Source organism: Anabas testudineus, chromosome 7 (genome assembly GCF_900324465.2).
Source record: "Anabas testudineus chromosome 7, fAnaTes1.2, whole genome shotgun sequence".
In the NCBI taxonomy this organism is placed as follows: Eukaryota; Metazoa; Chordata; class Actinopteri; order Anabantiformes; family Anabantidae; genus Anabas; species Anabas testudineus.
Genome location: NC_046616.1, coordinates 19,177,041 through 19,189,083, shown reverse-complemented (window position 1 = coordinate 19,189,083; position 12,043 = coordinate 19,177,041). Strand labels below are relative to the sequence as shown.

At 39.9% G+C, this 12,043-nt stretch overlaps 1 protein-coding gene across 1 annotated transcript; it reads left to right on the top strand.

The window, feature by feature from the left end:
• Positions 1-1,261: 1,261 nt before the first annotated feature.
• On the top strand, positions 1,262-4,035 carry slc16a7 (solute carrier family 16 member 7). Its single transcript, XM_026367627.1, has 6 exons — positions 1,262-1,366; positions 1,477-1,707; positions 1,929-2,072; positions 2,880-3,110; positions 3,168-3,737; positions 3,812-4,035. Exons 2-6 carry the CDS (start codon positions 1,491-1,493, stop codon positions 4,033-4,035), a joined length of 1,386 nt encoding a protein of 461 aa, XP_026223412.1. The 5' UTR covers positions 1,262-1,366; positions 1,477-1,490.
• The last annotated feature ends 8,008 nt before the right edge of the window (positions 4,036-12,043 follow it).

Below are 12,043 nucleotides of genomic sequence, written 5' to 3'. Positions count from 1 at the left end.
TTGTGGCTTTTGTGAACATCAGATCACATTTCATGACACATTTATGCAGAAAACCAGGAAACTGCGAACAGTATATTCATAATATAATCTAAATATATGAATCCACCTATACCAATACCTATTAGAAAGCATTTAGCAAGAACTTGCATGTAGAAGTTGCTCAGTGTTCGGTGTTGAATTTAAATTGTTCAAAGAAAGATTCTTTGCTCAAAGAAACACATCTCTATCAGGGTTAATTTTTAGTTTTTTTTTTTTGGTCGTTTGTATTTATCATGTAAGTACACGTGATGAGATCAAAGGCCTTACAGAGTCTTTCTGAGAGAGACAGCCACAGCCTGGTACAGCAACCCAGTTCACAGTCTGGGCAACACGGGTCCACCATCTGTGCAAAGGTAAGCTCTTGTGTCATGTAATCTATATGTATTACAGTCGGCATTGTGTGAGTGTGTGTGAGTGTGTGTGTGTGTGTCAGGGTTCCCATCTCCCGTTTCCTGCCATGCCCATATTTGGCTTCTTTGCCCTCTCTCTGTCTGTGCCTTCCTCACTCTGCTCGCTCCGCTCTGAACTAATTACCTGCTCTGATCCACCTGTGGATCATGTCCTAGTAGGTCTGCAGTCTCCAGTTCCTTGCTAGGTTGTGTTGTTCCACTTAAAAAACAACAAAACAAACCAACAACAACAACAACACATTCCAGCCTTGGTTCCTGCTCTGAACCGTGAACCAGACCTTGGACCTGCTCTTGACCTGTGCCTTTTTGCCTAAGCCCTCCAGTAAGTGCGCCTGTTCTCTGATTCTGACCTCTGATCTGTCTCTGCCTCTGCGTTGAATATTGAACTGTGGACCTATCTACTGTGTTCTGACCCTCTACTTTGTACCTCTGTCTCTGCCTTTGGATTGTGGATCTCGGATCAGTCTCTGATGGATTGTGAATCCCATGGATTGTTTATTGGACTTCTGGATTTCTGGATTGTGTTTTGAATTTGTTGTTTGCTTCATCTCTGCCTCTTTTTATCTCTCCCTGGTGTGTCTACGCTCTCCCTCAGATGTCTGCAGCTCACTGGCCTGGATTCCCTCACCTGTCTCCACGTGCCTGCCGTGATCCTCTTCCTGGACTACAACTCCTACCCCCCTCATATTCACCTGACCACGTCACTTCCTCTGCCTGTACTCACCTGCTCTCACGTACTCTTGTCACCTGACCTTTTGTCTTCCCTCCTGCTCAAACATTAACTTGTCCCTCTTGTTTAGATCTCTTGTCACCTGGAAGAGATTCTCCAGTTCCAGTGCCAGACCAGTTTCCTGCTCCTCCCCACTCCCCTATCTGCCTCAAACTCTTTAAAACTAACTCCGCTGTCAGTTGTCTTTGTGAGTCCAACAAGACAAAACCCTAACAGTGTGATCCATACTATTACTTTGAAAATGTGAAAATCTATTTATACTCTGTCCACTGCTTTTTATCTGTTCCTACTACCCAGCCGGTGATTCGAATATGCCCCCTACAGCAGCAACCAATCCCGTCTACAAGCCACCAGATGGAGGATGGGGCTGGGCTGTTGTCTTTGGCGCTTTCATCTCCATAGGATTCTCCTATGCCTTTCCCAAGTCCCTCACCATCTACTTTAAGGAGATTCAGGAGTACTTTTCAATTTCCTACAGTGAGATTGCCTGGTTGTCCTCAGTCATGCTTGCCTCTATGTATGCGGGAGGTCAGTGGCTGTGTGTATTTTCAAGAATTTGGCAAAGTTATTATTAAAATGATTACATATTTCCACACAGCATGCCCAATGAACAATGTGAGGAAAAAAAAACATTTCATATAAGATATAAGCACTGGGGACAAATGCATAACCAGTTCTTGACACATTGTTCTTTGTTTAACCAAAACATATAGCGGCAGTGCTGTGAGTTGTTTCTCTTTTCTGTGCAGGACCTGTGAGCAGTGTACTTGTTAATCGTTATGGCAGCAGACCTGTGGTTATGGTTGGTGGCGTCATGGTTAGCGCTGCAATGGTGCTTGCTTCTTTTGGCACTACTATCATGCATCTCTATCTTTGTGTTGGAGTAATTGGAGGTAATGTTTTAAAATTTGCATTAATAAATAAATATACTCTGATGTTTCTTGTAGAATATCATCACTTCCCTGACTTGTATGTGTTAATTTGGATTTGAGGAAGTTTAAATCAGTTCATTTGAAATGAGCTTCGTACAACAAAAGCAAAACTAAATGATCATAATAAATGACTAAGCAAATCAGAAGATCCCTGTATATTTTTTTTCAATTACTTCCATTACAGTAGATAACAGAGCTGCAATGGGATTTCAGTGTCTAAGACACTTAAATGTTGTCTCCCATCTCAGCTACTGACACCTCAGTTTCATAATCATAATAAACGTTTGTATTGACTCGCTAATTCAAAAAGATTTGTAATCTAATAGTTATTTAATTTAATTTATTTTAATAAGGAACTCATGGAAGGTGATATTGAGTAATTATTTTGGGTTGCTATGGCATCTGAAACTTAGACATGGTTTCATAGAAGAATAGAAGCGAATGCCTCTTGCTTAGTGGAGTTGTGATATCCTCCCTGGACAATGTGTGAATATTAGTCAGTTTAGCCAAATGTGCTACTGATGAACCTGTTTAGTCAGATGTCCACATGTGAGCTTCACTTTTTGTACACACAGTGTAATGTACTTTAACTCTGTTTAAACTGTCAGTGTTATGAGAAACCTGGTAATTTTGTAGCTGACATAAGGACTCACGTGTTTCTTAAAACTTTTTTATTTTGATGAGACAGCATCACACATTGTATATACATGTGATACAAACTAAATGCAGTATTTATGATGTGTAATGACTGTTTTATCATTCCAACAGGTTTGGGCCTTGCCTTCAACCTGCAGCCAGCTCTGACAATCATAGGAACCTATTTTCAGGTGAAAAGACCGCTGGCAAACGGGCTTGCCATGACAGGGAGTCCAGTTGTTCTGTTTACTCTGGCTCCTCTGAACCAGTTTCTGTTTGATTCTTTTGGCTGGAGGGGGAGCTTCCTTGTCCTGGGATCCATTGTTTTGAACTGCTGTGCAGCTGGGGCTCTTATGAGACCAGGTCAGAAAAGTGTCCAACACAAATCGAAGACTGCACCACAAGAGTTTAATGGGTCAGCCGCTGAAGAAGCTGCTACTGTGGACACCAGCAGACAGTCAGATAACCTCCCAACAACAAACAGAAAACATGAGAGTCAGAGCTGTTTGCAGAAATTCGTAGATCTCTCACTGTTCAGACACCGGGGCTTCCTCATTTATCTTATTGGTAACGTGGTCATGTTTTTTGGCTTTTTTGCACCTGTGGTTTTTCTGGCTCCATATGCCAAACATCAAGGAATCGACGAATATTCGGCAGCTTTCTTGCTCTCTATCTTTGCTCTGGTGGACATGTTTATCAGACCAGCAACTGGCCTTATTGGCAACACCAAGTGGATTAGGCCACGGATCCAATATTTCTTCAGTTTTTCAGTTTCGTTCAATGGCGTGTGTCACCTTTTGTGCCCACTAGCACCTGGATATGTGGGTCTGGTTGTTTACTCTGTCTTCTTTGGTTTGGCTTTTGGGATGGTTTCTGCACTGCTCTTTGAATGTCTGATGGACCTTGTCGGAGCTCATCGTTTCTCCACTGCAGTTGGACTTGTCACCATTATTGAGTGTGGACCAGTGCTTCTTGGACCTCCACTTTCAGGTTTGTAAATTCACAGCTACACGGTGATTTTTAATTGCATTATTGACTAATAAAGCTTGCGTTTTAATTTTCAGGAGCCCTGGTTGATATTTTTGGAGAATACAAATACATGTACTATGCATGTGGAGTGTTCATGCTTGTGCCTGGCATATTTTTCTTCATCATGCATTACTACAACTACAAGAAACTGGATGAGGAGCAAAGGCGGAGAGCGGCTCTGGAGATGAAGACTTCTGAAGAAACAGTACAGCTTAAAATGAGTCAGGATGATGAAACACAACACGAAGCAGACGGATGAACTTGCTGATGCTATGGTTTTATTTTAGCATGTGTGTGTAGATGACACAGCACAGTTTCTATTGTGGGACATGCAGTATAGTACATTATACTATTATTAAATAAAAGAACATTTTACACTTTGGATGACACTTGTTACTCACTTTGCTGTTGATTGACTTTTGATATTTTAATGGTTATTTTGTGTGTTCTTATTATTACATTGTGTGATAGCCTTTTCTCTTAAATCAGTTCCTTACAGTACAATTATTATAATGGCTCTATAAACTAAATGGTTCCTAATTTCCTCGGTGGCTGAATAAAGTCATTTCCTAGGACAATAATATAAAATAATGAAACAACGGCCTGGAGACAGAGCCACACCACTGTTTATCATCGTCTCCTTACCACTAGATGGCACTGGATACTGTCATGTCAGAACTAAAGGTTTGACAGATCTCTTCTATTAAACTGCAATTAAACAAAAGTCATCTTCATTGGTGGTTTAGTTCTTTTAGTTCTTTACAGCATTGCATCCAGAGTCTGCTTCATGCCATGGGCCAGCAGACATTTTGAACGGGTTACCATATGTATAGCAATGACTAAACCTGTTATTTAAAAAAAGACTTACTTAAAGTAGCTGCTCTGAAATGTCTCTCACACATACCAAAAATGTGTGTCTCCCTTTTAGGGAAAAATCTTTATTCAGTCTTCAACTTCTAGTCTACAGTAAAACACATTTTTAATGTCATGGGGATCTGTAAAAGTTGTTTCACTGGAGCACCACTTGAATACAGTCATAAAAATTCAGTGTAAAGTTATAAAAATGTTTGAAAATTGAACTTGGAAAAAAAAGTGGGGGTAGGCCAATGTGCATTTAATGAGAAGATTGCATTTGCATGTACTGTGTGGTTGAAAAAGTATAACATTGTGCATGTATTGATGTGCCACATCTTAAAATACTGAGATCAAAGATCATGATTCTCATCTCATCTACTGTCTAAAACAACTGACAGCAGATAAAACTTGTGTTCTCCTGCCAGGTCACATTATCCCACCATGGGTCAAACTTTCTTTTCCAACACACTGCCTGATTACAGCCCCTTGGTGCAAACCATTGAGCACCTGCAATACAAGATACACGAGTGAGCTATTCAGGAGAAGAGCAAAGCCATTATTACAAATGTATGTTTAAATGATTCTTCCTTATCACGTTGCTGCAAGGCACATATTGACTTATCTTTTCTGATGGATGAAAATTACTTATGTGAGTCAATCAATATGTTTATTTATGACCTTAGATAACATTATCTAAAAATCAGAGCGTACATACAGTGGGTGGGTGGTATTTTCCTTGGATCCTTGTGTAATTACTATCATTGTGATGCACTACTACAGTACATTAACATTTACCCAGTGATTGTATTGTTATCTTGTTATCTTACTGCTAGTTTATTTGACAAAACTAGAATATTATTTTAACCCAAAGTTGAATAGCAAATATTAGTTTTAGTTGAAAATTGTAACACAACAAAATAAATACATAAATAATAATCCTTTGCAAATAACATAAAACATAAATAAAATATGTATAAATACATATGAAATGTGAACAGATACCTCACATTCACACATAAGTATAGTAAGTAAATGCAGTTTGCAGCCAATCCATTATTTAAAGGCAAACTATTTACTGTCTTTATGCAGGCATCTGAGAAATAATCCAGTGGATGGATGGGTTAATGAACAGACTCAAAGTGAGAGAGTGAAGACCTCCAATAAGTGGCAGCTCTCATAAGCTTTGTATCATCTCCTCGCTGAACAGCTTGAGTATAATCACTGTGATGAACGGTGACTGATGGCAGTAAATCTGACTTTAATTGGGACCAAGAAGATTGAATCCAGGCTGTTCTGCTTCCAATCCCTGTAATGACTGCTACAGTGCTGAGACATGATATTTTAACCATGCTGGTTAGAACAGTTGCATCCCAAGTTTTGTTGTAGCCACGCTGGGCTGTCTGCAAAGAAGGGACTGATACTGTCGATTTAATCCAACATGTTTGTTAATAATCTCTGTTAATCTTCTTTATTCACAGCAGCAGAACTAATCTGTCTTCACAATGTTTACGCTCGGATCGGAGAGAGGGCAACCTCGTGTGAATACCCCAAACTTAAGAGTTTATTCATCAGCCCTGTGGACGCCGCTATTAGTGACACATCACTAGTCTAAAATAAACACTGATGGCTGGGGCAGCTAACACATACTGTATACACAAGCCATGTTGACATGTTCTAGCAGAAGGAGCAATTGCCACGACGGCCTGTCCAAGGAGCTCTCAAGGATTCAATCACACCTTGCGACAAGATGTCCTGAAGTGTCTGTTAACTGACTGTTGACCTTGATGAAGGATTTACTAAGATCATCTGGTGAAAACAAAATACTTCACAAAGAAATACAAATCAATCATCTTTCCAAACATCCACCATAGCACAAACCTCAGTCATTTTGATATTCACAACATACTGAAATCCCCATTCACGGATATTCACATTCAGATAATACCTGTTGTCCCCAGATTCAGATAACACCTCAACAGAGAAAGTGTGGGTTTTGCTTCACCCTTCAAAATCCCTAGAGGGCAGCCTGACTCAGATGAAAGATGTCTGTTCAACAAAGCACTCAACTGATTGTACTTGGTGATGGTCATCTTAGGGACACACATACACATGCATACAGTAAACAGTGTATTACAGAAGTGGAAACTGGGAAAGTATGAGCAACTTGAGTGTTTCCGTTTGGTGCTGCTGATTACACTTCTAGTCCTCCTCTTTTGACTTCTCTGCATTTCTCTACCCACAGCAGTTCACGTACCAAAAGACGCAAATTAAAAATATGACACCAACTGTTAAAGATATTGTGATTGATATTGATTGATAATTCAAATGTCAGGAACAGTAACAAACGTCTGCGGTGTCACTGAACTAATTGTCCCATGTCATTTATTGTTGTAAAAATATTGAGCTACTGCTTAAAATAAAGGATCAGAATACTTCCTCATGCACCTGCACTCCCTCATGAGGCTGTTAGTCACAAGCTTGTCAAAGTCACACCAAAGTAATTCTCAACAATTTTTAGATGAATACCATTTTCCCGAACACCAAACTGTCTTTCGCAGGCCAAGACAGTTTGGTATTAGAGACACTCAATCAGGCAAGCTGTGCTGTTGCGGCTGCTGTTGCTGCTGCTGCTGGACATCAGGCTTCCTCGAGGAATACAAATGGGACAAAACCGAGCTCTTATGAAGTTGGCCGTTTTTTTTTTTTTTACTCAGACAAAAGACGAACTTAAACTGCTGAACTACTCAATCATGACTAATGCTTGTAAAAGAAATTGAGTCGCAAAGCAGAAGGACTTAATGAGATTATGGCATCCATAATTAACAATCTGTGAAACATGTTTCCCAAAACCGAGGAACAGTGCGGCTTTTTTGTCTGCTGCTGAGCCTAAGAATGTGTGAATTATCATCCCAACGCACATTTACCCCACTTTTCAGAGTTGACAATGCAGAGCCCCTGACCAATATCCTTAATCTGTCACTCAAAATACATTTAGCCTTTGTGAGAACAACCGTGCGGCGCTGAAACACTGGTCTTGTAGACTCTCTGCTGCCTATTAGAACCATTGTTCCTCTTTATCTAGTGAACACAGACGACCACTAAAGCTTGCATGTCTGAGGACTGTGCAGCTGTTGTGTGCATATTGCAGGAATAATGCAAGGATTGGCCTGTGGATTATAATCTATCCTTTGAATACTACGCTGAATAACACTGCTATGTAAAGACTTTTGATTGAAGAGCTGAAGAATATACGGATGACACTACTTTCCCACAAGAGCTGTAGCATCCTCACATTTTGCACACATGCAGGCAGATGTAATCTGCGGCATGCGGATGATGAAAAATAAGTGGGTTGTGTTATCAGTCTATCAGAGCAGCACCCTTGAGTGATCAATTTGACCCAAGAGATAACATTGTAAGATTTCATTTAATTCCTCAGTTTGATTTGGAAAATTGTATTGAATATGAGATAGTCCCCCAATCCCCCATCTACAGACGCCTGAGATAGGCATTCTTGCATCACATCCTCAGGGATCGACACCCAGGCCTGGACTGCGACTGAGAGCATCACAGAAAGACTGGGCACGGAAGAGGGAGCCGAGCAGAAATAATTATAAGAGCAACTGAGGCGTATCGGCTTGTCCTTGCCTCAAAATGAAAAGCAGGATGAAACATGATTGCAGAAATCAACTGCAAAACCCATATACAGTACCTGATCCACTCATAACATCTGTGTAATTACACATCAGGGCCCTTGCAATACTGGGATTCTGTCACCAAATGTGTCACCTGAATGTTAGTGGCCAGGACCCAGAATAATTAAATGTATCATTACCCCGAACCAAAACTGTCGATGAGCAGAGGGGCCTGATGGTGACGGTGGCTCTCTCTGAGAATGTGGGAGGCATTATGACTAACTTATTCTGATACCCAGAGTGCACCGTGTCATTGTATAGGAGCCTGTCTGTGCAGAAAAGCTTTTTGAGTACACTGCGCTTTTGTAATCGTGAATAAACACAACAGTGGCTGAACTGAATCAATGTCCTCAGAGGATCTTTGTGTTTCAAGGGCAGTCTCTCCTGAGTCTCAGGCTGACATGATGAGGTTGTTGACTGTCACCGCTGCTTCACTAAGCCTGCCCAAGGTGTGTGATTAAACTCCCATTTTTTTCCTAAAGGGAAGTGGACCCATTTGGAAACCTATAAACCATATGGACAAGTAGATAAATTGTCTTCAATATAGAATCTATAGGTTCTTTCAGAAGGAAATGACAATAGAAGCTGAACACGGCCCAGTGAGTTCGAACACGCTGAGCTTTTATCCTTTAGATTTCAGTTTTTGAGCAACAGCTGTCAACGTTGGTTTTAAAATTGTCAATACTTACACTCTTTCTTTTTTTGACAAGGGGCGACCAAAATAAATTTGTTAAAATTCAATCCTTTTTTTCTTAAACAATTTTTATTTTTGACAAGAGGAGGAGAAGAAACTGAAGCAGCAAGATGATTCGACATTCTTAAGGTGATAACGTTCAGTCGCAAAGCAACTCTGCAGTGTAAGAAACTGTGATTTGACGTTGTGAAGGACAACTTAGCGCTGCATGTCTCAGCACACACACGATTTGATTTTGTCACGCTACAGAATCAATCATTTAAGTAACTTGACCAGAAAAATAGGGTGATTTGGTTTTGGTATGAAGGAACAAGCTGTATCCAAACCTGAGCTGCCTTGTTAACAGAAGCCATCGTGTACAGCTGGAAATGATTTAGTGCTTAAGGTCGATGGTTAAGCTGCAGAAGTCGACTTGCCTAAAACAATATATTACAGACAAACGCACCGTCATCACCTGATAAGTGCACATATATTAATTACATGTTTCTTGATTTACATTCAGCCGAATGCTGCTCGAGTGCTGCTCACAGTCTGTTGATTTGACAGTATGGGAAGCCTGGCGTGTGTTGGTGACGTCGGTTCTCACTTTTCTGCCTTTTGTTGTGCTTTTCAATTGAGGTTTTCTGAATTAAGATAATTAGAGTGACTTCATGTTTCAGGTACAATAATAAGACATTTAACAGGGTAGATACAGAACTGGGATCCAACTGATCAGGCCAGCTGCCACATCAACAATAGCTTTTTGAAAACCCTCAGCGATTGAAGAAATGGTGCAATTTAACAGCTAAAATGAAGCCAAAGAGGAATTATTCCCTTTTCATCACTTTTAAAAGGAGGAAGGAAAAAATGCTGGTTTGTTTTGTATGTTCATTTTGCACATATCTTGCTGTTTAATTTGCCTTTTAAAGTTTTTCATTTTTAATAACATCAATCCTTGTGATCGTGACTGTTGAACCCTGCAACCGATATTAGATGGTCAAAATATTTCTTTTTGTTTTGCTGCATCTCAGTGTCACTCAGCACTTCCTTGACATTGGGTCATGTTTTGGGTGTTTTCTATACCAGCTGGACTTTTGCTGTCAACATGGGCTTGTAAACTCCTCTATTAAAAGCAGTGATTAGTCATTTTTACTGATTTATTCTCATTGGTTCACTTCTGTGATTTATAAAACCACATAATTCATATGAGATTATAGAAAGTTTCCATACCAGATGCATCACTTCACAGAACAGTCGTTCCTGTGCCTGTCAAGTCAATGATGAACCGAAAAGTGCATTAGGTTATATATTAATTTGAATTAATATTGGTTGCTTCTGCAATATCTGTGTATACTGTAGCTTCACTGAAACCTAAAGTAAGAAGTAGAAATAATCTCCTCATTTCTCTCATGTAGAAAATTACACCTCTCATAACTGTTCTGACATTTTCAGAGATTTAAGGAAACAGTTGCCAAAGTATCTGTCTTTTTTTTTTTTTTTTTAATGGAGAAGAGTATGCATCATCACCTGAGGGAGGTAATGCAACAGAATGACAAACAACACAACTCACAAACGAACTCCTGTGCAGCCAATCAGCTTTAATATATTGTAATGTATTCATAAGGTCGTTCAGTGGTGATGGATTGGCTGAGCTTCAGAAAGTGGGAAGTTAATAAACAAATTTGTTAAGTCTTTATCTTGTTTTACTTGCAGAGCTTAGGATGCACCACCACAAGTGTAACTCTAAATATGTAACTCAGACCTGTTTGACAATCATGTCGCATCATTTGGAAACAAAAAAACATGCTTTGGCAACAACAGGACATAAACTCTGAACTGGAAAAAAGGCTTTTTGACTTTCTGAAATTAAAAACATGTTTGTTTTCCAGTTGACTTGTACAAACAAGCAAATAAGCAAAAATATCCACAATAGGCTGAAATTAACCTCATCATCGCAGAGTGAAGAGCATGATTGCAGGCGCAGGCAGCATTACACAATAACCATGTTTCAAAAAGCAGCCCTCTCAGCTGTCTAAATAGGATGATTGCTGTTGGTCTGAAGGGTCCTTCAGTGAGAGGAGCTTTGGAGGAAAGAGACAGAGAAAAAGAGGTAGCACATGTGGGAGGTGCCAAATAAAACATCACTGATGATCTTACTTAAAACTGATTCTGGTGTGTGCATGTGACAGTAAATTATGTATGCATTCAGCTATAATTTCTGTGCATCCGTACGTCTGAAGACTGCTGTTCGACAAGCTGTTCTCTTGATAAGAGAACATGAAAGATGTCTGAGCCTCGATGCTCCTTTTTTTTTTTCTCTTTGAACAGCAGCAGCAGCGTTCAGGGCCAGGTGAAGGACAGAGTCAAAGGAAGGCATCCTTTGTTGCAAGACACGATTATCCTTTAACAACATGATGATCTAACTATGCCCCCATGTAACTGTGGATTATATAGCTGATGGCAACCAATTATCGGGACATATTAATTGAAAGCTCCCACAATTAATCAGTTCTTCTGGCTTTTGTCATATGATGCATTACTCTCCCACAGACCAATAAAGCAGCTGTTCCTCCGAAGCCTTTACATCACCGTGATAGGCAGTGGTTAGCACATTTAAATGTTTCATTTCAATTTGTACAGTTTGAAGAAGTGATTTAATGAATCCAACTTTCTTTTTCCATTTCCCAATCTAGTTCAGCACTATGCACTATGAAAACCACTTATGTCCCTTGTGCATGATCCAGAGCTTCTTGCTTGTGGATTAGCATGCTCATTACAGCCCACATCTATTCTGTCTCAAGCCATCATCTGCGTCTTGTCAACCTCCAAGTGAACTCGATCGTCAAAGCAGTGTAAACCGGCTCATGACACAGAGAATAATTTGATTAGCCCATTATTTTCTCTTTAAATGGCATTTCTGCAGGGGAATCATTCCTTCAAACATGTGGATTTTGGAGAATATTATCGTTAAGACACAAATGCCAACATTTATGTTCTTGAAGAGGGGTCAGAGTTGTTGATATTTATTGTTTAGTATTGTCATC